The 14468-nt window shown below is 37.1% G+C and overlaps 1 protein-coding gene across 3 annotated transcripts in view; it reads left to right on the top strand.

Annotated features, from left to right (window-relative positions):
- Positions 1 to 14468, top strand: part of tmem131 (transmembrane protein 131) — a 36109-nt gene that overhangs the window by 14892 nt on the left and 6749 nt on the right. For all 3 annotated transcript variants that reach the window (XM_079883741.1, XM_079883742.1, XM_079883743.1), the window contains 25 exons: positions 168 to 284; positions 382 to 504; positions 1895 to 1975; positions 2073 to 2223; positions 2303 to 2359; positions 2452 to 2513; positions 3029 to 3137; positions 3454 to 3562; positions 3643 to 3796; positions 3901 to 4071; positions 4208 to 4318; positions 4478 to 4612; positions 7141 to 7245; positions 8470 to 8556; positions 8914 to 9066; positions 9237 to 9312; positions 9406 to 9520; positions 9617 to 9755; positions 9936 to 10045; positions 12346 to 12418; positions 12584 to 12735; positions 12825 to 12967; positions 13069 to 13252; positions 13431 to 13616; positions 14251 to 14406. In XM_079883741.1, the coding sequence (XP_079739867.1) occupies positions 168 to 284; positions 382 to 504; positions 1895 to 1975; positions 2073 to 2223; positions 2303 to 2359; positions 2452 to 2513; positions 3029 to 3137; positions 3454 to 3562; positions 3643 to 3796; positions 3901 to 4071; positions 4208 to 4318; positions 4478 to 4612; positions 7141 to 7245; positions 8470 to 8556; positions 8914 to 9066; positions 9237 to 9312; positions 9406 to 9520; positions 9617 to 9755; positions 9936 to 10045; positions 12346 to 12418; positions 12584 to 12735; positions 12825 to 12967; positions 13069 to 13252; positions 13431 to 13616; positions 14251 to 14406 (3059 nt within the window). The remainder of the gene's footprint in view (positions 1 to 167; positions 285 to 381; positions 505 to 1894; positions 1976 to 2072; positions 2224 to 2302; positions 2360 to 2451; positions 2514 to 3028; positions 3138 to 3453; positions 3563 to 3642; positions 3797 to 3900; positions 4072 to 4207; positions 4319 to 4477; positions 4613 to 7140; positions 7246 to 8469; positions 8557 to 8913; positions 9067 to 9236; positions 9313 to 9405; positions 9521 to 9616; positions 9756 to 9935; positions 10046 to 12345; positions 12419 to 12583; positions 12736 to 12824; positions 12968 to 13068; positions 13253 to 13430; positions 13617 to 14250; positions 14407 to 14468) is intronic.

The raw sequence follows: 14468 nt of genomic DNA on the forward strand, positions 1-14468 counted from the left end.
ATTTATTTTTTAAATTATTAATATATTTATATTATTATTTTTGCTCCTGCATTTTTTGCTCTATATCAACACTAGGTAACGGTCTGACAATATTGAGTGAAGTGTAAGGAGTGACGCAGGTAATCTTGCATACTGTACATGTAACACTTTCTTTTGTTTACTTACAGATAATTCCACCTGGAGGCAACACCTCATTTGATGTGGTGTTTCTAGCTCGAGTAGTAGGGAATGTAGAAAATACCTTATTTATTAACACATCACATCATGGAGTGTTTACATACCAGGTACATTTCATATGCTTAAAAATGTTGTTCTGCATTTTGGTGTACAGCCATTACATTGATCTTTTGGACAGAAGATTTGACTGTAGTTTGATTTTAGGTGTTTGGTGTGGGCATCCCCAATCCTTACAGACTCAGGCCCTTCGTAGGGGCCAGAGTTCCAGTAAATAGCAGCTTCTCTCCACTCATAAGCATCTTCAACCCACACAGTGAACCACTGCAGGTACGCAAAACTTTATACCTAGTTCAGACTACATGACTTAAAGCGTCTGCAGATAATTGTGCTGTTCAGACTACATGACTTGCTGTGGAGTCTTGAAGTCGTCGTGGTGTTCACACTACGTGAAACTACATGAATGATCTGCAACAAGGGGTCACGCAATACACGAGCTGACAACAACTGTCACCCAACGACTCTATCTGGTCCCCAAACCACATTTTGTTTTGTCACGAATTCACACGCGAGAAGTGGAACGCCAAATGCACTTGCAAATACATTACCAACCAAATATAAAACACATTTTTATACACCTCAGTTTCCATTAGCAAATGATTACTGGAATAAGTTATTATACACATACGCAACAATTGCCCCATAAAATATTTTAACATTCTCATTTTTCTCCTTTCGATAATGCGCATGATTAATTAATTACACAGAGGTTATTGTCTCACAAAGTTAAACACACGGACTGCAAATACATGACCAACAAAAAAAAAATGCACTCCATCCATGAGTGATCCAGGCTGATATCTGATGTTCAGTAGCGGTTCACTAAATAAAATAATTAATTAAATACCTATTCACAATAAGTACTTAACTCAAGAATAACTATTAAAAAATAAAATAACTAGATGACTAAAATCAGCTTGAAAATGCTATCTAATGAAGCAAAGATGAATTTAAAGGTACACTGTGTTATTTCATCAGTCAGTCGTGAAAGTCTGGTGGTTGAAAGCTTTTTCAATTCTAAAGAAAGAGCAAGTAGAGATTCACAAGTGTTCAGGACAAAGTTTGAACGCGCACACTTAAAATCTGAGCGAGAGCAGAGCCATGCGACCACTGTATATTTGAGAGCGCGCGCCCAGTTTTGTGCATGAGTGAAAGAGAATAATAATAATGCACTCTCAACAATTCTCATTAAAATAACGCCATAGAAACGGCCTCAAATGAACTATAAAAAGGAGAAGACATTTGTGTCTGAAAGCGGCAATCATTTTTCTTTATTATTGGTTAAAATTAATGGAATTTTTCCGTGGGCGCTCGAACATTTCTTTGGGTGCTCAAGCCTATGCTCTCATTGGCTGTTGTTCATTGCGTCGAGTCAGCCGACAGCTCCAGATATTTAACATGCTAGATATTTGTCTGGCGTCGGTGAGGCATCAGCGAGCCTCTTTGATGCATTAAGTAGTTCACACATAAAGATTGGCGAGCGCTGATCATCCACTGATTTGCCCCGATCACAGCCCGACCTATCGGCAAGCTCGGGCTTAAAATCCTGTAGTGTGATCTTGCCATTTGCGTGTGCTTCTATCATATTTTCTTTTACCAGTGGGCCATTTTGGTTCTTTATCTTTATCATTGTCTTGACATGGTATCTTTATGGTTTCAGGTTGTAGAGATGTATACCAGTGGAGGAGACCTACATTTAGAGCTGCCTACTGGACAGCAGGGTGGCACCAAAAAATTATGGGTGAGCATAACTTTTTATTCACTTAAGTGTGCTCACTTAAATCACTGTCGTGGTACAATTTATTATTTTCATGTGCTTAATTTTCTGTGTTTTATAGGAGATTGCTCCTTTCGAGACAAAGGGTGTGATGAGAGCCAGCTTCTCCTCTCGAGACGCTGACAACCACACAGCCTTCATAAGAATTAAAACTAATGCGTCCAACGAGGACGAGTTTATCATCCTCCCTGTGGAGGTTGAAGTCACCACAGGTCAGTTGGAATCACCTTTTCTGATACCATCTGATCAATATTATTTCAGCCCTGACTCATGGTTTGTGCATCTTTCCAGCACCTGGTATATACTCCTCCACAGAGATGCTGGACTTTGGTACGCTTCGATCGCAAGGTGTGCTTTTTTTTTACAATACATTTGAGAGCAGAATGGTAGATACTGTGGGGAAAAAGGTAACAATTCTTTGTGTCCTTTCAAATTTGCAGATCGACCAAAACAACTGAATTTGCATCTGTTAAATTCAGGAGCAAAAGATGTATCGATCATGGTAATTTACAGGGCTTATTATTTACATGGATTATTTGTACACTACCGTTCAAAAGTGTGGGGTCGGTAAGATTTTTTCAAAAGTCTTTTATGCTCACCAAGACTGTGTATTTGGTTAAAAAAATGCAGTATAAACGGTAATATTGTGAAATATTATTCCAGTTTAGAATTTAAAATGTCATTTATTTTTTTACAAATCATTCTAATAAGCTCATTTGTCACTTAAACATTACTAATTATCAGAGTTGAACTGTGATGCATCTTTTTTGGGATTCTTTGATTAGAATGTTCAAAACAGCATTAATTTGAAATAGAAATATTTTGTAACACATGATTTTTCTGTCATTTTTGCTCAATTTAATTGACTCTTGCTGAATAAAAGTATTAATTTCTTTAGGGAAAAAACCTAAACTGACCCCAAAATTTTGAATGGTAGTGTAAGTCTGGCAAGGTTTTTGATTTAACTGGTGAATTAAATATCTATTTTAATGCTCTCTATGTGTTTGTGTTGAATAGAGTGTTAGGCCAACTCCATCGAATGATGCTGTTGTAGTTGAGTTCAAGCAAATTACACTAAAAGCTGGAGAGAGCCGATATGCCAAAGTTGCAAGTATTAGTTTTGATGGTAAGTACTGTTCTTTTTAGAGGTATCATTTAAGAGGGCATTTGGCCTTTGTCCTCGTATAGATTAAGTTTGAGGAGAAGGTAGAAGCATTTGGGGTTTGAAATCTGTAATGATCTTGTGGATATTGATTAGAAAAAAATGATCACATCACAGCAACTAAAGTCTGTTTACAATGTTACCAGTGCTTTTTCATTATCATGAAATTATTTATTTTAGACATTTTTATTCATTGTTTTACATGAAAAAAAAAAGTGTTTACAGATTTAACAAAAGAAATGTTTGTGGGTTTTTTTTTTTTTTTTTTTTTACCTTCCAGCTTCAAAAGCAAGAAGACCAGACCAGTTTTCTGGAAAAATAACAGTGAAGGCAAAAGAGAAAAGCTACTCAAAGCTTGAAATCCCTTACCAAGCTGAAGTTTTAGAAGGGTAAGAATTCTTTAAGTTTGCCAGCATATATTTAGAGTTTTGTAACTAGTTTACAATGTATTAATGCTTACTGTTTCTAGGTACCTGGGCTTTGACCACACAGCCACCCTGTTCCACATCAGAGACAGTCCTGTAGATCCAGTGGACAGGCCCATCTACCTCACTAATACTTTCAACTTTGCCATACGCATCCACAATGTGTCCCTTCCCGAAGAAGCCAAGACAATGTTCAATGTGAGCAATTTTTCTAGCCTTCACAATTTTGTCAGCAGAAAACTTCTTTCAAGTAAAAATATTAAAATGAAAGTAAAATATTGGTGGTTTTTTGTTTTTAACAGGTGCATAATTTCAGCACACCAGTTCTTATCCCTCCCCATGAGTCCCGCTACATTTTCTCCCTTCTGTTTCGACCAGTAAGACCTTCCATCCACATCGACAGCAACATTCTCCTTATCACCAATGCTTCTAAATTTCACCTGCCAGTCAGGGCCTACACAGGCTTCTTGGAGGTACATTAGAAACAGCTTACATGGGACAAACTGTCACCAGTGTAACCTAATTCTGAATTTTTTAAATGTTGTGAATGAATTGTTTCATTTTAGAGATTATATGGCCATGATTTGTCTTTGCTTTCTTATTTAACAGCCCGTTGTTCTTCCTCCCTGTCTACGAGAGCATATCTTAGACTTTGGTGTCCTTAGTGCCACAGACACCAGCAGTTTGGTGTTTGTGGTGGTCAACAGCAACCCAATTGAGGTGCGAGGTCATCATGTTCAGTACTTTGTCACATTTTTCTCATTTGGATAAGAATAGCAGTCCTCTTTTAAACTTTCAAGACGTTACTGGAGTGAGCAGTAATGTCGATATGGCTTTTTCTTTATGAATACGTGTTCAGGGATTTCTCTGTACTTACAGTTGGAGATAAAGTCGTGGTTGGTGACAGGAGACAGTCTGTCATTGGAGTTGCTTAACACAGAAAGAGGGAACAGAAGTATAGCACTGAGCAGAATTCAAGAGCTGCAGAACACATCAGCCGCCCAATACAAAACCGTAAGAGCACAGTCTTTATCACTCCTTTACTGCCCCTTACCAGAACTTATGTTTAAATCATTCCAGAATCATTTTCTCTGTAATAGACTGCATTTCACAGAGCTTAAGTTGTCTTTTTGCTGGAATATTCATTAACTAAGATAATTATTTCTGTATTATAATAAATATCTGATAAAAGTATTTACAATCCAGATACGCTAAGTTGTCCAGTATAAATATATAATGTAAATTGTGTGGTTAAAAAGTATTGTAAAGTGGAAAGTGTGGAATTGTCAAAAGCTGTGCTGGTGGTTGTAAAAGTGATACTAATACCCTTATGAAGTACTGATGATATTACTAGTACTGTTACAAAATTCTGAAAATGACTACATTCAAAGATTCTGAATGTTAAAATTTATTATGACTTGTGCAGCAAAATAAGACTGCAATAGCACACTAGTAATTAATATGTTGTTTTCATTTTATGTTCATATTTTTATTTAAAATATAAATTGTCAACTTAACACCTGAATCAACTTAACACCTGAAATTATGCACTCTCCCACGCTAAATATTGATGAACATTTATTGTACCTTCTCTGCTCTAATAGTTTTAAATGTATATAAATATTTTGTGGTCTTTATGTGATTGAAAATATTTCAGATTTTAAAGATTGGAAAAACAGCTGATAACCAAATAGAGCCACACATGGCTATCTCAGAATGGATTATATCTGCAGGCAGTCATATGACTTCCGGTGGAATCTTTACATGTCCGTACTTGTGGTAAAATTGCAGAAGTGTCGCAAGATATGTGGTTTTAGGGTACTGCAAGCACAGGAGTTATTTAATATATACATTTTTTTTTTTTTTTTAGAACCAAAATACCAAAATAAGTTTATGTAAACTGATTGGTACAGTTCACAGAGAAATGCTTCAGTTAGACTATAAAGTCTTTTATGTACACCACTTAACGCTAGAGTTACACTAAAGAGAGCAGTGGCCTGTTGTACAAAGCTGGTTTCAGTTGCTACTTAAGAGACAAAATCTTTTCGTCTCATCTTTTGCTGCTAATTATTTGTTATATTTATATTATATGAATCAGTGTTTATTCCTGCCTTGTAAATTCTAATTTTCAAAATGATCTCTTAAAGGGGGGGTGAAATGCTCATTTTCACTCAATCTCCTGTTAATCTTGAGTACCTATAGAGTAGTATTGCATCCTTCATATCTCCAAAACGTCTTTAGTTTTATTATATTTATAAGTTAAAGATTGGCTGTACCGAGTCTTTCCGGAAAAAAACGAGCGGCTGGGGGCGGGCCGTGTGGGCGGTGTGCTATAGCTGTGCTAACTGATCTAACAACAACACAGAGAGACATTTGAAGTAGTTTACTCACCGTGACTGCTCGATCCTTAAGCATTAGACGATCTGCAAATAAGTCGATCTGGGCTTTGTTTATAAAACAATCATCGTCGAAATGCATGGAACAAAGAGTCGTGCACAACCTCCGTTGATGCTTCGAAAAAACAAACTCCATCCACTATTCCCTTTAACGCTGGGTTCTTTGGGAATCTGTGCAGGGTTGTCTTGCCCTGCCAACCAAAAACCCACTTCTTTGGTGACATTGACTTCCCTAAAAGCCGAGCATAGCGCTTTGAGGTAACGTACTGCTTTCGCTCTCTTCTCTCTCTGGTCTGCGAGTGCGCGCGCGGCCGCGGAGAAGTGCCCTTAGGACCCATATAAGGAAATTCCGCTCTATCTTACGTAAGACAGAGCCATACTCGAAAAAAACTTTCCGAAACTTGTGACAAACCGGAAGGAGTATTTTTGGAACAAAAATACTCCTTCAAACGTACAACTTAACTTTTGAAACTTTGTCCATGTTTAGCATGGGAATCCAACTCTTTAACAGTGTAAAAAACTCAGTATGCATGAAACAGCAATTCACCCCCCCTTTAATCTACAGAACTGAGAAGTAATTTGCTCCGTCTCTCTCGTGAGAAGTGAATCAAACTGATGCTCTCCTTGTTCCGTTTGCCGCACGTGTCACTTTTAGGTGCACGCGATTTAGAGTTAATCGCAAACTCTGGATCAAACCTGAGTTGACAGACAACGTTTATACCGAGCGTTGTGACCCCGTTGAACCTGATCTATTTGTCAACTCTAAACCTACTCTGAAACTCAGAGTTTGTTCATCTAGCTTCGTGCAATATGCCACTGGTGCATTAAATGTAAAGTTTATTATTCCATGTTGTGATATTTATAGGGCCATCACACAATGTTTCAACATTAATGATCAGTATAGAAACAAACATTCTCTCATTCATCTAATGAGGGAAGATTTATAAAGTTAACATTTTTAAAAGAGTTGTTTGCCGTGTGCGCCATGTTTTTCATATTTTAAAAGTAAATATGAGCATCGGTTAGGTTTAATGTACTTGTGTTCCAGTATGTATTTTCATCCTGCAAGAAAAGCAGAATGGTTACAGGACTGTCATTTGTACGCATAGGTGTTCATAACTCTGTATTGCATGTATGTTTCCTCAGGTAATTTTAGCCTCGGGCTATTATGCAGCGTTTAAAGTCACTTTGGTGGCTAAAGCTCTAGAGGGAGTTTATGATGGAGCCATACACATTACAACAGACTATGAGGTATGTTTCATCCTGAATGTGTGGGTCTCTATTATTATTATTTTTCCCTAAAACTGTCATGCCAAAGCTGATGCTAAAGCAGGGGGATCTGTGAACTTAAACCAATGAAGGTTTTGTCACTGACTATTGGCAGGTACTTCCGCCAATAGTTCTAGGAGCCTCTTTTGCAGCCTTTTTTTGCACCGGAGGAACCTTTTCATAATTCCTAGAACTATTGGCGGAAGTACCTGGGTTTTGGCGTGTTCGCACCGCAGGAACTAGGAATGATTTTAGTTCTTGGAACTACTTTCGGAGGAGCTAATTTAGCTCCTACTTCAGGGCAGGATCTGACCCAGCACTATAGGAACTACCAGTGACGTTAGTGTTCGCTGATTGACCGAACGCATGCAAAACACTAGCAACCACCATTTTAAAAAAAGCTGTGGAAACACACAGATTATAGCCTATATATTTACTCCAGAAACTAACTCTACGAACATGGAAAACAGTGATAGATGGGCCTCTTGACCTGTAATTCTGCTCAGGCTAGCAGCACTGGACATCAACCAAATGGCATAAGCTAATACCTTTTCATATACTGTCTACTTTCTATGTATAACAGTTCTATGTAATAACGTATTAGACAGGACTTTTAGACAGATCGCAAACTAATGAACACGGACAATGCTAGCAGTGTGCTCAGGCTCTGCCGTTCTCAGCACCGTCCGCCATGCCGTTAAAATAAGTCACAACAAGAAGTGCGGCTTACTTCATATTTCAGAGTTCCTACTATATGGGCCTTTATATATGGGCCTTTGTAGGAATTATGAAAAGGTTCCTCCAGTGCGAAACCCTATAGAGGCTTTTGCATCAGAGGAATCTTTTCATAGTTCCTAGAACTATTGGCAGAAGTATGTGTATATAAAACATTACTTTCATTAATTTATAAGGGGAACTTTCTAGATTCTTTCATGTCAATCTTTGCAGATTGAGCTGTTCTGAAATTTTCATTTTGGTGTGTATATTATACTGGGCTGACAGCCACTGATGTTAGCGGTTCCTGGTTTGATACCAGCAGGTTTTAGGGGTTTTGTAGGGGAGCAAAAGGTTTAGAACAGTTCAACAGATCAGATCAAGCTCCTGCACCAGCTCAGGCACACTATAGGTGGAAAAGTGGCATATATATATTTAACAACACAGTTCCAACCATTGAGCAAATCTTTAGCTAATATGTTTCTCTTTCAGATATTGACTATCCCTGTAAAGGCTCTCATAGCTGTTGGAACATTAAGCTGTTCACCCAAACAAATCATTCTTCCCCCTTCATTCCCGGTAAGTCTTAAAAAACCATAATGTTATGTAGATTCTCAGTGTACTTCTCAAAATCTTAGTCATATCCTTTTGTCTTTAGATTTATTTTTGTAAATGGTTCAAAAGTACCTGTTCATTGAGATCTCGACGTACTAAAGACACTTCTATTGTACATGTAATGTGAGCATGTGATTCATCCCTGCTTTTACCCCCAGGCACTGTTTGATCACCACTCCCTGTGTCCAGTGCCATGTGCTAACATGACCTGTTTTGCAAACCACTGTTATTTTTACAAGACAAGAGGCCATTCATTAGGTTTCAGACTATTTCAAAGTGATTTTCATCAGCTGTTAATGTTTTTCTGTGTTTTTTATTTAGGGAAAAGTAGTTCACCAAGGTTTCAGCATACAGAGTTCTTTCTCACAGAAAGTAAGGCTTCAGCAAATTCGCTCTCTCACGGAGGACGTCCGGTTTTACTTCAAACGACTTCGCAATAACAAAGTGGAGTTGGAACCCAGACGAAAGTCCAAGGTGCCAGGCCCAATTACAACACTATAACACTATACTAAATGAAATGCACCTGTCCACAGTTTGCTCAGTTTACTTTGCTATAAGTACAATAATACAATCTAGAATAATTTTGGATGAATCAGATGTTTTATATCTTAAGAATTTACTTTTGTTTTTTACTCCTTTTCCAGATAGCAAACATTTATTTTGATGCCAGCTTGCAGTGTGGTGATCACTGTTATGTGGGATTACCGTTTGTATTGAAATGTATGCTTTTTTTCTGAAAGAAATTAAGTCTTTATTTCAAAAATTAGTTGTTTTCTCAATTAATATTTCTCCTTTGTGTTTTTCTTTCTGCAGCGGAGTCCAGGCCCCATGGTTTAGTTATGCAGGAGGACATGTGGGATGCTGATGTAGATCTACACCAGCGGCTCCTGAAAAGATGGCGAGAGCTCAAAGAGCAATCAGGCCTTGAGTGAGTCCGATACATCTTGCTTGAAACCAGATTTAGATAACCACACAGTGAATGTATTGTGTATGTATCTTTGATGTGATTGTCTTGTTTGTGAAGGGTTGAAGCTTTCTTCGAAGTGAACACAGATCTGCAGAAGAATGTTCAGGCCAAAATCTTAGCACAGCTCACATGGCCCTCGCTGGTCAACTCATCCCAACAGATCCATTTTTCACTTACAAACACCAACAGCTCATCGGTGAGTGTATTCACACAAAGTGTAGAACAAACAAACATAGAACAAAACTCTACATACCTCTCCCCTTTGTGTGCCTATTTATTAATATCTTTGTATTCATTTGTTTTAGCTACAAATGATTAAGTCCACTATAGTATTTTCACTGTAGTCAAATACATTGACCTGAACTTGTCTTTTTAGGAAGAAGAAGTGATTCTAGAAAACCCAGCCGATGTCCCGGTCTACGTCCAGGTTCTCCCTCTGGCTCTCTACCCAAATCCTTCAGTGTTCACAGGCAAACTCGCTGACAGGTAAGGCACTTATGCGTTTTCATGTATGAAGACCTGTTTATACCATCCAGGGCTTGATAAAAGGACTGCCCGATGGCCGGGGGCCTTTAAAGTGCAAGAAGATGTGAAAAAGAACTCAATTCAGTACCCGCAAGCTGTCTTATAGATAGTTTTCCATACACACACATCTGAAGCATGCACACAGAAAGCCGCCTATCAGACCAAATTGAGTTCTCATTTTCATCTTATTGCGCTTGAATGGACAAATGCACACAAAATTATCTTTGAAGTGCACGTCTTAGTGAGTATCCTCGTAAGCAGATTTAGAATTTTTCTTAAGTGAGTGTAAACAGTTGGAGAAAATCGAATGTCTATCAGTATGTTAGATCCATACATAAGTCTGAAAGTGACAGCAGCCTAAATATACCTGCTGCTGTGTCATTATTGTTAATCAAACAACAAAAGAAAAATAATCACTCATTGCTCTTGCCTGAAAACATTTAGTTGCTTCAACCCTTTCACACGCAAGTTTAAAATATTCTAGCTGCCCCCCCAGCATGAGTTTTTTCTAAGGCGAATGTTATTTTAGACCGGATCATCTTATTTCCATGATGTCGCGTCATGCTTTTCACGAGACGCACCACAGCCACAATAGTGCTGTATGACAGATGTATCACTTTTATTTAGTTTTTTTTTTTTTTTTTTAAATATAGGACAAAACACATTCACTTACACATATTTGACAATCTGAATATATCAGATAGTTCATGATATAGTTAACAAATTTGTGAAATATTACAAATTTGTATACTATATATCTGATAAGGGGCTTTCGCACCGGTTAGTTACAGGAACTTAGTTCTAGGAACAAGCCACCAGCCACCAACGAGTGGTTCCCCTAAGAACATTTTCATGTTTGCGTTCCAGCAGGAACTCTGAAGTGACGTAAGCTGCGCCTGTTGTTGTGGCTTTTATTTTGACGGTGCGGCGGACCATTATTTTTACGGCACTGAGAATGCCAGCCAGAGCCTGAGCACACAGTGCTCGCATTCTCAGTGTTCATTCGTTTACAATTTGTCTAACAGTCCTGTCTAATACGTTGTTAGATTGAACTGTTATACAAAGAATGTAGACAGTACATGAAAAGGTATTAGTTTTCAATTGCCAATAGTTCTAGGAACTATGAAAAGGTTCCTCCGGTGCGAAAGCCCCTATATATTCCGATTGTCAAATATGTGTAAGTGTATGTGTTTTGTCGTTTAACCACCTTTATTATCATTATGTTCTAAATTAACACGAATAGGCATCGCCATGTTAGTTTGTGCCTCATTTCAGTGAATCAGATCTGTTGGATTTACATCATGTTAATTCACCCACTTCTGAAATACATGAAAGTAAATGGTATCTGATATGAATAAAACATGTCTTCAAATTATAATTGAAAGGATTATTATTGCTGCTTCCATAGATGTCAGTGTGTATTTTACTAACTATAAATGTATATTTGCTTGTACTTAAATGTATTTAAATGTCTGAAAACTAACATAAACATTATGTGGTTGAAAACTGAATAGTTGTGATGTCTCTGGCTAAGCGCCAGCCAAAGTGTGAAAGCACATTTGAATTTAGCAGTTGATCACATTATACAGTGTGATCGTACATGTCAAAGGATTAATCTGTGTAATTTATACAGTGAAGATTGTGCAGTCATTTTACATTTGATTACTTTATTCAATTTCTGTAGCATTTCTTACCTGAATACTACTGTTAGACCCACCTGAAAAACTTATAGCACTATTTATTTCACTTGTATCTTTTTGTTGTTTTGTTATTTATTTTATTTTATTATTTGTTCTTATTTTATTACTGTTTATTTCTCTTTAATGATTTTTAAACTTTACATTAGTTAGGCTTGTATTAGTTGCTGTGGTATTGAAATTTGAATCGAGAATTGTGAATTTTTGGTGTTGAAACAAACTCTCAACAAACTAGAATGCAAGGTTGGTGTCAAAAACAATGAAAACAATTACTTTTTTGTTTTTTGTAGCAATGCCAGTGACATTTTTGGCAGGGCAAGTAAATATTTTAACCAGTAGAAAAAATATTAGCAAGTGGGATATTATATGAAAACAAAATATGGCTTAAAATAATAAATAAAAATAATAAATAATAAATAAATCTCCAGATAATATTTTATTTTTATTAAGTGCTAGATGTGAAAGAACAATATGCACAGTAAATGTACAGATATTGCAATGTTAGTTCTTTTGCAGCCCTAAAATGGATTTCATCTGATGTTTTATTCCTGTTGTTCCTTAAAGGTTTCCATTAGGAAAATTGTCCAACATCAACATTGACACACATACACTGGAATTCCAGGTCCATAAAAATCATGTAAGTAACAAGGACTTTTTGTGACCATGTAGTGACATTGCATTGTATTATTGAATCAATTTAACTTAATTCAATTTAACTTTCATGATATCCACCCAAATAAAGAATTGCTGCACCATGGTTGGGGTGTGTCTATGCTGCTAATGATTTGTGTATGTTTGTCAGTCTTCAGTGATGAAGAGTTCCACAGGATTTGTTGAAGGTTTGATTCGGCCCTACATATACAATGTGCTCCTTATGCCTGGGGAGGTAAAGTCCTTCAATGTGAGGTTCAGACCCATTACCAATCACAGTGTCTCTTCTCTGCTAGTCGTCAGGTAAGTTTAGTGTGCCAAGTGAGTGCCAAAAAAAGAAGAAGAATGCTATGAGAGTGCTGTTGCACATTACCCTTGTCATGTTTGCACAGGAACAACCTGACGATAGTAGACTTGATCATGGTTCATGGTCAAGGCACAACAGAGAGTCTTAGACTGGCTGGTAAAGCCCCAGGCCTAGGCAACTCTCTGAGGTTTAAACTTACCGAGGCATTCCTCAAAGACTGTTCAGATGGTGAGTGTCAAAGTTAAATAAGACTTCTGAAGTTCTGATATTCTTTACCTTTCTATTCACAAACTTATTATGCTGTTGTGTATGTTTCTCAATTCTTTAAGTTAAAGCCAAGGAACCAAACTTCACTCTTCGAAGGACTTTCAGGCTGGAGAACACAGGTCTTCTCCCGATTCACATTCGATCTATGGAGATCAGTGGCAACGCATGTGAGGGTTATGGCTTCAAAGTTCTCAACTGTGAAGAATTTGCACTCAAACCAAACAGTTCAAAAGACCTCGTCATACTGTGAGTGGTTTCATGGTTACCATTTTTAACAGAAAATAAATGTTGTGTTAATTATGTCTTTAAAATGTAGCTGCTTTTCATTCCAAATGAATTTCATTTCCCTTATTTTAGAGAGTTCGATCATAAATAACAGTTGGACAAAGATATGATTAACTTTTTTCTATATTGTGATGTGCAGGTTTACACCAGATTTCACATCATCCAGAGTGATCCGGGAGCTGAAGTTGGTGACTGCGGGAGGCTCAGTGTTTGCGTTTGTGCTGAATGCATCATTGCCATATCACATGCTGGCAGTGTGTGCCGAGACCCTTCCCCGACCCAACTGGGAGCTTGAGCTCTACATCATCGTCTCCCTCATTATGAGGTCTGATTTCTCATATTCGATCACCTGATAGCTAAGAAAGTCTTCTCATAAAATCTTATAAACATTGCACAGCAAAAATAAGTCTTTGTTCACACTGCACAAAATTCTGATTTGTTTTTTCAAATCTTATCTTTAGGATTAACTGTCCACACTGCTCCACTAACATTCAAAAGTTTGGGGCCAGTAAGATAAGATGTGTGTGTGTGTATATATATATATATATATATATATATATATATATATATATTCTTTGTTTAATATTTTTGTAGAAAAAATAGTTTTTTTTCCTGGTTTATTTGATGGAAAAAGTCATTTAAACTACAGTATTAATAATTTCTTTAAGAAAATACTGACCCCAAACTTTTGAACAGTAGAGTATTGGAGTTGGTTAGGCCTAAAATTCAAGTATAAATAAAGTATGAAACCCTGGCATTCATTTTTGACATTTTAAGAAATGTTTGCTATAGATAGGCCTATGTATATTATGTAAATTGAGCATTGTGTTTGTAGTGTATTAGAATCGTCTTTCTAATTCTGTTTCATGTATAATAATTTTTATATATTCCAACACATGGAATTAATAAAATACTTGTTTCTTTATCTGTAAATGAGTAACTGTGTGATATTTCTTTAGCTCAATGTTCCTGCTGGTCATCGCTACTGCCTATCTGGAGGCCCAGGGAATATGGGAGCCCTTCAAACGACGGCTGTCTGTGGAATCCAACTCTCCCATGGAGACTGGAAAACCTTTTGATCTCAGGGAAATTGTACGAATTCAAAGTGACGCTAAGTGAGTGAGGAATTTTTTTTTTAGTTAAATAAAATAAAAAAGTGAAATGCCATTTTTGTTTC

This window comes from Squalius cephalus, assembly GCF_949319135.1.
Source record: "Squalius cephalus genome assembly, chromosome: 10".
In the NCBI taxonomy this organism is placed as follows: Eukaryota; Metazoa; Chordata; class Actinopteri; order Cypriniformes; family Leuciscidae; genus Squalius; species Squalius cephalus.